Below are 15,053 nucleotides of genomic sequence, written 5' to 3'. Positions count from 1 at the left end.
GCAAGCAGACCAAAAATATAAAACAGGACAAAAAGTAATTATTGTCTGTTCTTGGAGGTACTAAGATACCAGCGCCTTCCTCTGAAAATTGGTAGTTAATGGGAAGGAATTAAACATTTATCCTGTCTGACCAGGAGAGACAAATTTTCAGAGGAGCCACATGATCCCAGTTGATGAGGTAAAGTCTTCTCTACCAAAGAATTCCAGCTATTGAGTGTAGATGAAATGATAGAACTTAAAACCATGCTAGTAAAATAAGCGATTCAAGCGATGATAGTTAGTAATGTAAATATTAGAAAGGCTGATGGAAACTGGACCATGAAAATCAGTCTACCACCACCTGAGCCCACTGACCAGTGCCATTAAAGGTTGGATAATCAGTTACATGTGTCTTCTAATGTGATACAATGTGGACTTTGTAGCCCCACCTTGAAATATATATTGTTGATCCTGGATCTTTTAATTTTTTATTTAAATTCAATTTAGTTAAGTGCTCATTACATCAAGTGCCCTCCTTACTACCCATCACCCAATTACCTCATCCCACCTTCCAGCAAGCCTCAGTTTGCTTCCTAGAGTTAAGAGTCTTACAGTTTGCCTCCCTCTCTGTTCTCATCTTATTTTATTTTTCCTTCCCTTCTCCTATGTTCATCTGTTTTGTTTCTTAAATTCCACGTGAGATCATATGGTATTGGTCTTTCTCTGACTGACGTGTTTTGCTTAGCATAATACCCTCTAGTTCCATCCCCATTGTGAGCTTTCTTAAACTTAACTAATTTACTAAAAATGAAAGGGAAGAGGGGCAGTCGGAAAACAAATTAAACGGCATGACAAAGAAGCAATCAGAAAAGTCCTGAATGCAGTGGGACATGCTAAAGGACAACTGGCCAGTTTTCTCCAGCATGGCTTTGATTTGATGGTTGGCTTGCCCTTAATGGGTAGACTGTGAGCTCCTTGAGCACAGAGAACAAACACCCTGTATTCATCTTCATAAGCCTAGTCGCCTCCAATGTTCCTGGCACATATGTGCTAAATAAATGGTTGTTGATTGACTCAATGCCTATGAATATGCATTAATCACAGTTTCATTGTCCTTCAATCAGAGGGCCTGGACAGAAGTGCTTCAATCCCAGATGCGGTCAGTAACAACGATTTCTGTATTAGTTTTCCATTTTGCTTAATTCTTCAGCAGCTGTTAAAAGACATCTAATAACTTGGCAACTGTCAATTCATTATACTTTACCTAATTGTACTATGTTAGGCACCCTAACGATCAGTCTCAAATGGTGACATTTTTGCCTTCCAGGAACTTAGGTTCTGTGAAGACAGCACAACAATGGCCAATAAATAAAAAAGGCATATACTGAACAAAAATTACTTTCTTTCTCCTCCTTCCCTTCTCCCAGCGCACACACACACACACACACACACACACACACATTGTATTATTTTTATTTTATGATATTTGACATCTTAAAAGTCATCTGGTTGGGGCTAGAATCCTCCTCCCTGGGCTAGACAATATTTTTTTTTTTTTAATAAGTAGGCTCCATGCCCAGCGTGGAGCCCAGCAAAGGGCCTGAACTCAGAACCCTGAGATCAAGACCTAAGCTGAGATCAAGAGCTCACTGCTTAACCAACGGAGTCATCCAGGTTCCCCTGGACTAATTAATTCTTAGAGCTAGCAAAGGGCCCAGTCAGAGACTGCCTTTGCCATGCAAACTAGCCTCCAGAGCCATCCCTTCTTCATCTGGCCCCCAGCACCCCAGGAGGCAATATTCCTCAGCCTTAATTATTTCAGGTCACAGGACTAGGGATCACCCTATAGTTTAAAGCCTACTGAAAAGTATCCAGACTAGCCAATCCTAAAGTGCAGAAACCCCAGTAGAGGCTCTAGTCTTGGCTCCCCTCAGCCCCTGCTTTGTCTCCTGCCCATCCTGAGACCTCCCCCATGTGGCCTCTTGTTGCTAAGACCTGTAAGTATATTTATTTGTTCCCTAAGCCTCTCCAGTGTCTTCCCTCTAGCTGCACCTGACTGTCTCACAAAAGAGCACAGAACACACACACACACACACACACATGCACACACACAGAGAGAAATACTCATAAGTGGTTTCGGAGACTTAAACCATCACTTTAAACTGTACCTGCAACTTGCCGTGTTTCCCCTTCACTTTCTTTGCCCTTCAGAATCTTCATATTCTTCAAGGCCCAGTTAAAATTCCACCTTTTACACGGAGTTTTCCCAGATCTCTTCATTCAGGTTAATTATTCTTTCCACTGAACTCACCAGTCTGTTACTATTTAGAATTTATTTTGCTCTTCCTCGTTTATTATTATTATTATTATTCTCGCACCATAAGCTTATTGAGGTTGAAGCAATGTTCTATTCATCATTATGCTTCCCCAGATTGATTGTTATAATGTTGACATAAAATGCAGATGTTTAATCGGTATATAGACTTGCTTTTCTATAAAATCAAATACGTGTTATATACATAACGTTAATTGCTCCAACTGTGTGATAAACAACAGAAGAAATATCCCTTCTGCCATTAACAGCCAGAGGATGTAACCTTCCAGGAGCACCTGTTACTTCTCTGGTCTAAATTCTTCTTGGTTTCTCATGGCCTAGCATATGGACCTTCAGACTCCTCAAGGATTGCATAACGTAGCCCCAGGTTATTCTCCTAACCTCTTTACCTTCTCCCCACACTTCCCTCTACAAATATTTGAAACTCCTGCCGAGCAGAGTAACAGTGCTGCCTCCTCTAACGGCCTCAGGGCTTTCTTCCCATGCTGTCCCCTCTCCTTCCTTACCTGTCAATGTATGATCAGTCTTTCAGGCCCCATTTCAAATGGGCTTTGCCCATCCTGTTATTTCTGATCTGCACAACCTGATGTGTATGCTTCCCCGTGAACTTCCACTGCGTTGTGCAGACCTGCTTTATATTTGCCTATGTTCGTGTAACCTCTTTTCCCACACACAGACATTTCAGAAAATGTGGAGTTAATGAGTAATGGGAGGTATGGGAGAGGGGGAACACAGACAGAGGCAAAAGAGAAGAAGACAAGATTTCCCTAGGATTTCTCGTGTAAGGAAGTGGCTCTCCCATCACCGGGAGTATTCAGGAAGAGACTGCATGGGGACATACTGAGGTATTAGGAAAATATATGTCACTTTTCTGATAAACTCAGTGACTTCTGAGCTCTTCCTTACTTTAAAATACTTCAGTTTATGAAAACCCAAAAAATAAGAGGAGGAGAAATTTCAGCTAGAGGTATATGTTGTTGGTAACGTAAAGCCTAGTGACATCAGATGCAACTGTTAGATGAAGGTAATAAAAGAATTTAAAAACCTTATTTTGGCCAATATTTTATGTTTTTTCCCCAAGAAACAATTTTCTGTGAATCTACTATAAGGCAGCATGTTAATTTGAACTTCACCTCCTTTTACCTCCTCCCTATTAGGCTCGGGTTAAGATGCAAATGAACAGTAAAACCACCAACTCACAGTAAGAGGAAGAACTAAGGCCAGAAAGGATCTTTGGCTGTGTAGTTAAGTTCTGAGTATGCAGAAGTAGACTATTTTGTGTTTTGTGGCTTAAGGCAAGAGTTAATAGTTCTCTTTCAATATACTGTGACTAATTTATAAAATTTAAGAAATTACCTTGTCTTTTGATGCTCAGTGAGAAAATTCAAAAAAGTAGAAAAGTGAAATAAAAAATATCCATAATCCTGTAACCCAAAGATTTCTACTTCTAATGCTTTCAGTGTATTTTCTTCCAGACTTTTCTCTTGGCATGAGTACATATGTTTGTGTTTGTGTGTGAGAAAATGGAATCATGTGACACAGTTTTTAAGGCTTTAAAGAAGTGCCTCAGGATCTCTATGGAGAATCTATTATACACTTTTTCCAACTCTTTTTTTTTTTTTTTTCCAAATATCTTGAAGTTATTTGGGTCAGGAGAAGCATAGAAAATTAAACAGCTGGAAAATGAGCTATGAACTACTGAGGTAGATGATGTTTAATTCTGAGCAATTTGATAGAGAGCAATTTTTACGTGAAAGCAAGGCTTCAGTGATAGAAAACAGCTTCTAGCAATTTTACTTAGAAAGGATATCTAGGGCTTATGCATAGCAAGAGACAGGGCAGACTTTCAGCCGGTGTGGATATATGTATAGGGAAGGTGGGGAAAAATCTGTTTTTCTTGGTTTGAAATTCAAGGTCTCTTAACATAGAGAGGTTGTGATCTCGGGGTTGGGATCTCAGAGTCGTGAGATCCAGCCCCACATCGGACTCCACACTCAGCACAGAGTCTCTTTGTCCCTCTCCCTCTGCTCCTCTCCCCTCCCCTTTGCACTCTCTCTCTCTCTCATAAGTGAGTGAGTAAAATAAATAAATAAAATCTTAAAAAAAAAAAAAAAGAAAGCATACAGACAGCGTCATTCAGTGAATGTAATCTAAGCATCCACTTTCTTTTCTATAGCAAACAGAAATTAAAGGCTTTCATGCTAAAATTTTGTAGGTGTCTTGTGTTGGTTATTGCCTTGGAAAGCCAGGCCAGTTAGTTCATGCAGCCATACCATTAACCACCAGCATTCATCTAAGAATTAGAAATAACATTTTATGACTCAGAAAGTAATTTCACATCCCACTTAATCTAGTGCCAAATATCCAAATTACTGATAGATTTCTTGGAAGAAAATGATTAGTCTTTTGTACAATTAACTTTACAAGCCCAAATGAACTTGGTGGTGATTGACCCATGCTCCTACATCCTCGAATTAGAAAATACAACCCAGTAATTATGAAACACATTGGAAACCCTGGGTTCCTGGGGGTTGAGATTATGTTTATGTCTCATTCCATGTCAGGAACAGTGTGAAATATTTTCTTACCTGAGTCCTTGACGGTTGAAACTAGCAATGCTATGGAGAGTATATAATAGAAGGTAGTGATTTTATATTCAGTTTTATTTGGTGTTTTAACCAGATAAATGACTGCCGTCATCACTGCGTTCTTTGTGTCATGAATCCTACTGTGTTTAGCGATTGTATGGTTGGTTAGATTAATGTATGATAATGATTCAGTATTTGAAATGATGGGTCTTGTCTCTCCTCTCTTTCTTTGTGAAGTTCTAATTTGTAGTGAGTGGCTCAGAATGCTCAGAGTTACTTTATTCGGATTATTATGAATTATTCTGTTTATGTTAAAAGCCAACTATTAAATAAAGAGGATGTTAGTAATTTTTAAGGCAGTGGTGTGAGTCAGCTTTACTTTTTGGTTTGTAAAACAAAACGGGTCAGTTGCTTTGGTGATACAACCTTCCAATTTTAAATCAACTGCTGATGGGTGAATAAAACCATACTGTAATCCAGACGTGGCATTTAAAGAATTGTTTCTATCACTGTTTGTCATTGAAAAGCATTAGACTAGATATTTTTAAACTATTGCTTCTGAAGCATATCTTTAGCCTTTCAAATATCCAAGTATCTCTGAGCCTCTCAGTCTTAGGGCTAATGCCATAGTATTTTAGGGCACCGAAATTATGCAACTAAGAAAAATTAAACTGCAACTTGATTTATATCCCTCATATCAGAGGAGATTGTCATTTTCCTTTTCGCATGAAAGTCTATCAAAAATAGCTACCAATTAGATAAAAGAAAGAGCGAGAAGTTATGTTCTTTTAAAAAGATGAGAGCTTCTTTTATACCCAAAATGAGGTGCTTTTTTCCATTTCAGTGTAAAACCTGTTCTGAGCCAAAACAGATAACCAGTTCATCCGCCATCTATGACAACCCCAATCTCATCAAACCAATTCCAGTGAAGCCCAGTGAAAACCAGCAACAGCGCATACCTCGGCCCAGCCAGGTAAGAAGTCCTCTGCTTTCCATTTGCAGTTTCCCTACTGGATTGTGAAAGAACTTTTCCCCAGAGCATAGTCAAGGGAGAGCCTGGTGCTGTCCAGCGGTGAAGCAGAGGTGCTTCAGGGTAAATCCAAGAAAGAGAGATTTCAACTTGGAGATTGTTTTCATTTTAATAATGTATTCTTCCTAGAAGGGGGTTGATATTTTTAATGTTGGCATCTGCCATATTCCGTTCCCATCTCTTATGGACTTGAACTCCTCAGAGGAAATGTGTTTTTTAAAAACAGTGTACTCATAACACTGTCAGAGCTGACAGGAGTATTACCTGCCAGGCCTGCGTTCTTCCTAGGTAGGTGGTTGGTTTCCCAAGGCCACTGAGAGGAGGACAGCCAAAGCAACAACAGTCAGTTACACATTTCTGAGCACTTCCTCTGTTCCGGCTACAGTGCTGGGCACTGTGTGTATAGAAAGGGATTCCGGTTCTAAGGAGTGATATAAAACTCCTCTGTAGACTTGCTGAGTTATCATTGTATTTGCAGCTCAATATATGAAAATGATAGCATTTTTTGGTATGAGTCTATGATAGTTTGCAGAATAGTGCAGCAATAACAAAATTGTTAATCTGAAAGTCCTATTATTGATTGTCAATGTAGTACAGCTATTTCCACTTCCCATAGTTATTCCTTATTAAGGGTTTGGGGTTTTTTTAAAAGGAATTCGTTTAAATCAATTTTGAAAATGATCATAGAGCCGAAAGACATAAAGACTGGCTAATGAAAGTCTTGTATTGAATTTTTGAAAAGATAAGTCTTTTCTAATTATCTCTTAGCTTGCTTTTATTATTTGCCTTCCATGGAAGTTTTTTATTTTAATAAAGAAACTGGAATATGTTGATGTTAGAAGGAAGCTCATGTTTTCTTAGCCCAACAACATGGAGAGGAGCAGAAGGAGCAGGAAGGGCTATAGGGCAGGAAGGAGGTAGCTTTATGACTGACTCAGATCAGGGTCGGTTGTATGTATGCATAAGATGATTTTTTAAAGCTACTGGTGTATGGCTGAAGGGATCAAATTAGTTTAAATGACTTATCCTTAATTTCTCTAATTCTGCGAAAGGCTACTGACATCCCCATATTCCTGTATGTTCTCAACATCTTCTTATACTCTGCAGGGTTAGGCAGACTTCCTGTTGAAGAGATTATTTCCATTTTAGTATCTAGAACTTTGCACCACCGTGGCCCCCTGTCTGTGAACCTCAGGCCCATCAAGGGCTATTTCATCCATGAGCAGGTGCTAAAAACAATTGCTCTCTGGGGGATGGGAGCGAAGAAGCCTGCGAAAATTTTTTTACCTGGAAAGGAAGTCTTACATTTGTAAAATTGATTAGAATTATCAAGTTTTTCATTCTCCGTAACTGATTCTATGTAAATAAAGATACGCTCAGTCAGGTTAGTAATGTTTCCTAGCCCACCATATAACAAATTGTACGTAGACCCATTTTCAGACATTTTTATTTTTTCCAGACCTTAGACCCCGAGCCCCAACACTTGTCCTTGACAGCTCTCTTTGGGAAGCAGGACAAATCCACCTGTCAGGAAACAGTGGGGTCCCCACCGACCATCCACCAGCAGCAGCAGCAACAGGAGCCACTTCCCGTTAGGCAGGGGGTTGTACGCTCCCTCTCCTACGAGGAACCCAGAAGACACTCGCCCACCATCGAGAAGCAGCTGTGTCCCGCCATTCAGAAACTCATGGTCCGGAGTGCAGACCTCCACCCATTGTCGGAGCTGCCTGAGAACCGGCCCTGCAGAAATGGCAATACCCGTTCCGCTGGGGAAGTTTTTCTGGGACCTGTGCAGCCAGGGTCTACACATAGTGTTGGAACTTCTCAGCGGGTACAAAGTGCTTCCGGAACTCAGAGCCTGTTGGAGAAGCTTCAGAGTGGCCCAAGGCCAGCAACTAAGTATGAGCCTAGCACAGCAGCCCCTGCCAGCTCAGCTGTCCCAAACCTCAGTACCACCCTCCCCGCTGCCACCCCTGGCGCCCCAATAAAGGGGCAGGCTCAGGCACAGGCAGAGTATTTCAATGGCTCCCTTCCAGCTCAGCCACTAGGACACCAGGTTCATGGCAAAGAGCCGTCCACACACCCAAGACCCATGCTTCCCCACTCTGGCAATCAGACTAGCAGTTCTGGAGTGATCTCCCCTCAGGAGTTACTGAAGAAGCTTCAGACTGTCCAGCAGGAGCAGCAGCTGCACACATCTAACCGACCAGCCTTGGCAGCCAAGTTTCCTGTGGTAACTCAGGGCTCCAGGACACGGAAAGCTCTGGAGTCCTGGATGGACAAGACAGCTGGCACAGAAAAGCAGACTCCTCTTTTTCAGGTAGATATCTTCAGGAGGGGGTAGGGGGAGGAGCAGGAGGTTGTACTGCTCTAGCGCTTCGTAAATACTCGATGAGACTTAGAATCAGCCTCAGTGCTCTGGGGATGCTTCCGTGTAGGACAGGGCACCACAAGCCACATCTGGCACCTTGTTATCCCCATAACGTTCCTCCTGGAGAGACAGCCCTTTCTTTGCTTAGCCATTTGGGGGCTTTCCTCCCTTAGGAGGTACTTTCTTTGTCAAGTTAAATCTTCACAGTGTTACAAGGTCTGAAACAAACCCATAGACACGGAAAACAACAGAGATGTGTAGAAAACGCCCAAATCTTTGACTGTGAACATTTCCCGTCTGCTTTGAAATCATTTGAGATGCCAGACATCTGGCCTCTTCTTCTTCTTTTAAAATCATTACTATTTATTTATTTAGTCAGTAAATATTTCTGAGCACTTACTACATGCCAGGCATTGTGCTACCTGAGGGCATGTACCTCATCGTTTGTGATGAGGCTTAAGTACTCACCCCTTCTGCAGGCACATGGTCCTGGGTGGGGGTGCTTGAAGTCAACAGGAAAAACGTATCACCTCCTCAAAGGTACAGGCTATTTTTATTTTTATTTCTATCACCACTGTAGCTTATTGAAGATCAAGAGAGGGGTAAGTAAGTTTGCCATCTGACTCACCCTCCACCCCTTCCTACCACCGCCACACACACACACACAGTGCCAGTCAGGGGAAGATACGGTGAGTTCTAGAAACACCCTGTCCTTCAGGGAAGGTGGCTCTCTATGTATCAGTAACTTGAAACAGCTATGAAACCACAGGTATTTGATGGCCTGTGAGGAACATTTGGAGATCTGACTGATTTTTTTTTCCCCATTTGGATTGGTACAAATTCATTGAAAAGGCATTGGGTTTAATAATTAAGATATTCTCCCTGCTTATTACAGATGTCATCCTTGGTCCTTTTGTCATGTTTTGGCAAGTAGCTTACAACAGTTCCTCAACAAGCCTTCACTCTTTTGAAAACAAAGATGATGGGCACGTAGCATAAGTCTTTGTGTATGTGAGAGCCCGAGTCAAAGTGTTTTTGTTCTTTATTTATTACAGTCACAAAGGAATGGTTGTTAGCTGCCCACAACCTCGTTTCGCTGCATGGTGTCCCCTCTCTTTCATACCTGCTTTTTTTCTCTTGGCGGGATGGGACACTAGGAAAACTAGGACACTAGTTGGGACACAGGGAAGCTGGGGTTAGTACTTTGACATTGGCTTCTGCAGACACAATTCTCATTTCTCTTGAGCACCCAGGTGTGGACCATGTGCTCTTCCTCAGGGCGGGTGCTGGGACCCGCTGGGGCGGCATCCGTGCTAGCTCCCTGGCTCCATATGGCAGATAGGGACAGTTAAAGGAAACAAGCAACCTACCTTCCTCCTCCAAGCTTCTTTCTGACCACAAACATAACGAGGAGGTGAAATCACAGCAGCTTCTAGACTGCGGGCCTTTATGGCCCCCTTCTCGTGAGTTCTTTTGGGGGCATTAGAAGGCTGATAAGTAACATTCTTTTTTCTCACCTGCATTAGAAGCACATGAGAGCTAGCGGTAGGAGTCAGACGAAGAGCAAAATGTCACTTGCATAACGGGAAAAGCTACTGGAAAACTTGGTTTTAGATTTTTAGCCAAGTGAGGTAGACATGCTCTCGGGGACAGACAAGTCACTGGCAGTGCCGAGCACAACCAGCCCTCCTGGACCCCAGAACTTGAGCTGGAGACACCAGCAGTGTATGCTGTCCACAAGAGGGCACGTCCTCTCAGGAAGGGACACAGGAGAGGTGGACACTGGTCAGCGTGCCTGCCTCCCAGGGAGAAGTGAGCCAGCAGGTGGAGAGGCTGGGAAGCATCTTCCACGTGGAGGAAATGTGTGTGTGCCCCCAGCAAGTGCAGCAACTCCCGGGGGTTTGCTGAAGCTTGAGGTCAGACTAGGGACAACCAGGGAAAAGGCCAGCAGACTTAAATGCAGGCTGCCAAGCGATGGTAAGAAACCAGAAAGATAAACTCTCACTCAGGGGGCTAGCTTCCTGTGCCACGGGGGCAGCACAGACCACCTGAGCTGCTTTGTAATGATGACAAAGGAGCCTGTGTTGAGATCGGACCAGGAATCAAGGCTCCTGCAGGCTTTGCCCCTATCCCTCCCTCCCCCGGTGGAGTGGCAACGATTACTCTTGAGACCCGCTTATCTCCACGCTTGCCAGCCAGGGACCTCACTCCCCCTCTCCCTTTGATCTTGATGAGCCGGTACTTACTGCTGCCCTCTGTGTGTATTTGCCGTGAGCAGGCCACCTCGCCTCCGCACGTCCCCGCCACACGGGCTCCTTCTCTGCTCATGTCCCCCATGGTGTTCACACATCCCACCTGCGCCCCACAGAAGGAGAGAGATGCCGGGCTCTTGCCCCTGGGAAGCCAAGAAACTGCTGCCGCTTCCACTAACCTCCTCCTGCCTTTGCCGGCCCCGGAGCCCCCCGTGGTCACCAGCAGCCCACTCACCAAGCTCCAGCTCCAGGAAGCACTGCTGTACCTCGTTCAGGTAGGAGGGCCACGTTCTCTCCTTTCTTTCCTTTACCAGCACTGCCCACTGGGGGACTGCCACAGGGAGAGAAAGTGTCAGTTAGCTAATGCCTGCTTAGTCCTCCCTGAGAATAAAGAGACCGCGTGACAGTTCAACCTAAACCGCATGCCTTCTGGGCCCGGTTAACTGGCTGTGGCTTTGGGCTTCTCCCAACATCAAGTATTTCATAGGATGGAGGATTGACTGAGTCCTCCAAACTGTCACCTGCCAGAAAAGAAAGAAATTCGTGCTGTGTCATGAACAGGTGCCCCATGGTGCGCAGACAGCTCGCCGGCAGGCAGTAGAGGTCAAATTCATGTGGGGCAAGCAGTGGGCATTTCAGGGGGCGGGGGCAGGCTCCCACGGACTGCTGAGGAGGAGGGTGCAGGGGGGCAGCGAATGGTGGCTGGGATTCCAAAGGGCATATTTTACAAATAATTCTGAAACCTACTAATGAGGACAGGATGGAGGGCCGGGACTTCTCTGTGAGCCATGTGCCTGGCTCGGCCCTGTGAGGTCTTCACCACATAACCGCTGACACTTTCAGAGAGCTCTGTGCCCAGGGTTCACCTACATTAATGCATTTAATCCTTGTACAACAACCCTACTTTTTTTCTGTTGTAGAGACAAAGAAACTGAGGCTAAGTGACGGGCTTGAGGTCACAGCTAGTAAACAGCAGAGCTAGGATTCAACCCCAGTCTGGCTGAAGAATATTCCTTCCCTGGCACAGAACCTGGGGGCGGCAGTAGTGACGGGGGTGGGAGGGGCGGGCCCCCAGGAGGAGACCGGTCAGCCATCCACCTAGTGAAGCATGCCCGGAAAATATACGCGAGGGCTTGAAAAGTGGGGTACCTTCACCCAGACGGGCTTCAGGCCCCTCGGTGAACAGTTAGGTGTCTTTTTGATACAGTCTTTAAGAAACCTTTTGTGGTACTTTGCTTACGCTTTAGCAGACTTCCGGAGGGCTGCCTAGCACTTTGTAGTTGTCTCATTCTAGTTGAAAAGACTGGTCTCTGTTATTAAAAAACTATTTAAAGGTCACGTGTTTTAGAGAGAAGGGAAGGCACGGGGGCTAGAAACGAGCGTCTGAGTGTTAAAGTAGACTAGCAGTCCGATAAAGATCAACCACACATGCGTGCCCATACTAATGCACGAACGAATATTGGTATAAACATATTTCCCACCTAGTCAGCCATTCCTGGTAAGTTTGTAAGGACTTAGGACATCTTTAAGATGCTGCTGCTGCTTCTTCTTTTTCTCATGAGCAATAAAGAAAAAAAACCTTAAATTTGAATTGAAAAGTTTCACATTTTTCTGGTTCATTCCATTTAAAAAACATGATTCCATAGATCTTTGTATAGGAGCCAACACTCTGAAAGTCTAGAGCAGGCCCTGTCTATTGCTAGGTGGAAAGTTACATTTATGTTCCCTCCGCTCTCTGCATACACTTTACTTTTCCTGTGTTGTAGACATCGTCTTCCTGATGAACTCTTGAAGTCACTCACGCAGTCTGTTTTTAGCTTTCGCCTGTCGATAGGACACAGTCTCACGCACAGGGACTTGGTGGGATAAGGAAAAACTGAGATAACATTGCTCTGTTTCATTGCATGAGAATAATGCTAGCTCTGTGCGTGGGGTGCTAAAAGGGAATGAAGGGGGAATGTGAAATGTGGGTGAATTGCTAAAGCTTTAAAGGATTTGAGTGGGAGGGAGAAGTCTCTAGAATTAAAAACCAAGAGCCCCACTGTTTAGACCCATGATTCTCCCTCAGCCCTTAGCAAGGCAGAGGAACCCAGAGCCTACCAGTCTCACGGCTGCCCACTTGCCAACACCAAAAACTTTCTGTAACTGATGGGAGAATTATGCAGGTTTTGATGAGAAAAATGTGGCATATTGCAAGTAAATCTTAACTAATGCCAAGAGCAAAGTATACACTTTGTGGGAGACTTCGGGGGACCTTTAAGAAGCACCAGCAATCTGCTAACCAAACTTCGAGAACCCTTGATCTGGATCATTACCTCCCAATCCAGCCTTCTTTTCACACAACAGACCCAGGCTTTTCTTGAGTGAACCTCATTCCATTCTGCCATGTGGCTGGGCTGCCCATCTGGACTGTATGTAATGAGCCCTTGCTGCTTCCCAGATTGATCCTTGGAAACCAGCGGCTGACTCCGGCCCTTGCCTCCATTTGCACTTAACACTCACATATTCAGGGTGCCTCGGTGGCTCAGATGGTTAAGCGTCTGCCTTCAGCTCATGATCTCATGGGATTGAGCCCCAGGTCACGATCCTGGCTCAGCAGGGGGTCTGCTTCTCCATCTCCCTCTGCCGCTCTCCTCCACTCATTCTCTCCCTCTCGTTCAAATGAAAAGATAAAATCTTAAAAAAAAAAAAAAGATTCCCATATGCAGTGAAGAACTGCCAGCTGTTGGAGCAGACTGGTAGAGATGAGCATCCTAGTGTCAGCACAGCAGTTCAGTTACTTTGGTTTCTGCCAAGCAAATCACATTCCCTTGGGTCTTTTGATTTTGTTTTCCAGAACGATGACAACTTCTTAAATATCATCTATGAAGCTTATCTCTTCAGCATGACTCAAGCAGCCATGAAAAAGACGATGTAAAGCAAAACATTTTAAGACTGATTTTCAAGGTCCTGTGGCTCAAGGTTTTTTTCGCGTCAATGGTGTGACCCTAAATGTTTCTGCCTTTAAAAAAAAAAAAAAAAAGTATATATAATATGAAGTAAAATGTTTCAGAATTTTCTTCAGTCGAAATGTGTGTGTGTGTGTGTGTTTTAACACATCTTTCAGTAGAGTTGGTACTAAGAATCCAGTGGAGAGACAAAGTCTTTTGCTCATATCACACAGTAAATTCCAAGCTTAAATTATTTTTTCCTTGCATGTATGGGGCCACTTTTACAAGAATTAGCCTCTCAGTAGGAAGGGCTGTTCTGGAAACTCAGTTTCTTTTTTATTAATAGCTCTGGTTATTCTTTGAACAGTGGTTTCCCCGTTGCTGTGCTCCTCGTGCCATCGTGGATGCCAGCCACCAGGTGGCAGTGTCACCCCACAGACTAACCTACCCAGCCCTGCCTAGGCCTTTCAGCCTTTGGAAGTAAAAGGTTTTCTTTTACCAGACAAAGTAAACCTTTCATTTGTAAAAATCCAGTTGGCATGTTTTCCCCGGGCCTTTGAAGGGAAATTATTTCCAAAGGTATTTATAGCTACTTTCTAGAGGATAGTTGTTCTAGGAGTCCACAAGTGACCCAGATTTCCTGTAACACTTCATTTATCCCAGCTCCTGTTTTGTTTTGTTTTGTTTTGTTTTGTTTTGTTTTTTGGACCCAACAGCAGAATATATGCCTGCCTGTGATTCCCAATGAACATTTTGTCATTTTCAGCAAAACATGACGAGAGGAAGGTCACAGAAGATTTTAAAGCTTTTTCTTTGCCTCTGAAGAGAGATAGTAGATTGTTTAGGGCCTGATGGATAAGGACTCTTCAAGCTATCATAGCAGATTGATTTTGATGTTCCCAGAGATGAGGATCTTAATCTTGGAGGGAGGCAGAAGAGCCCTTGCCAAGTTGTTCAGGCCCCAAAATGTCCCTATGGGAATTAGTCCCTGCTGAGTATTAGTAATAAATAAAGCTTTGCATTTCTATAGCCCTTTTTATTCTTAGAGCATAAAAAGTCTCTAGCTTACTGCACAGCAAACAGGTTTTATTCTCATTTTATGGGTCACCCAGGAGGCATGGAAAAAAGTAGGTTTCCTCACAGCTTTTGACTGGGGCTTTAAGCTTTGGCCCTTCTGTGGGCACACCATCAGCTGTGTTCCTCAGAATACCACCTCCCACACCTCCCTCGGGAGCGTGCTTTCTCTTCTAAGTAGAAAAGGTGGGCGGGAAAGGATTGGACTCTCACTGACCCTTCATGACGTGCTGTCCACTAGGCCGAGGAGTCTACTGTTACCCTCCTACGTTTAGGAAGGGACTTTTTTTTTTTTGACCTCTCCTACATCATCTCACACAGACATAAACCCATGTGATGCTCTGACCAAATACTTGAAATTAATAATTGCATATGTAATATCTCCACGTTCTTAAAAGGAGAATGGGGAAAAGAGAGACACACACATGGATCTGTTATCCTGAAATCGGTGATGCTGCTCGCTTCTGCAACACACATACTAAAATTGGAACAAA

At 43.7% G+C, this 15,053-nt stretch overlaps 1 protein-coding gene across 1 annotated transcript in view; it reads left to right on the top strand.

Annotated features, from left to right (window-relative positions):
- The window catches only part of DCP1B (decapping mRNA 1B), a 54,612-nt gene extending 40,987 nt beyond the window's left edge, over positions 1-13,625 (top strand). The window contains exons 6-9 of the mRNA XM_082741049.1: positions 5,747-5,875; positions 7,392-8,252; positions 10,582-10,830; positions 13,392-13,625. Coding sequence (XP_082597175.1) covers positions 5,747-5,875; positions 7,392-8,252; positions 10,582-10,830; positions 13,392-13,472 — 1,320 coding nt within the window. The 3' untranslated portion in view covers positions 13,473-13,625. The remainder of the gene's footprint in view (positions 1-5,746; positions 5,876-7,391; positions 8,253-10,581; positions 10,831-13,391) is intronic.
- The last annotated feature ends 1,428 nt before the right edge of the window (positions 13,626-15,053 follow it).

The sequence above is a fragment of the Mustela nivalis genome (assembly GCF_964662115.1).
Source record: "Mustela nivalis genome assembly, chromosome: 7".
NCBI classification, from domain to species: domain Eukaryota; kingdom Metazoa; phylum Chordata; class Mammalia; order Carnivora; family Mustelidae; genus Mustela; species Mustela nivalis.
This window is presented reverse-complemented; position numbering and strand designations above follow the sequence as displayed.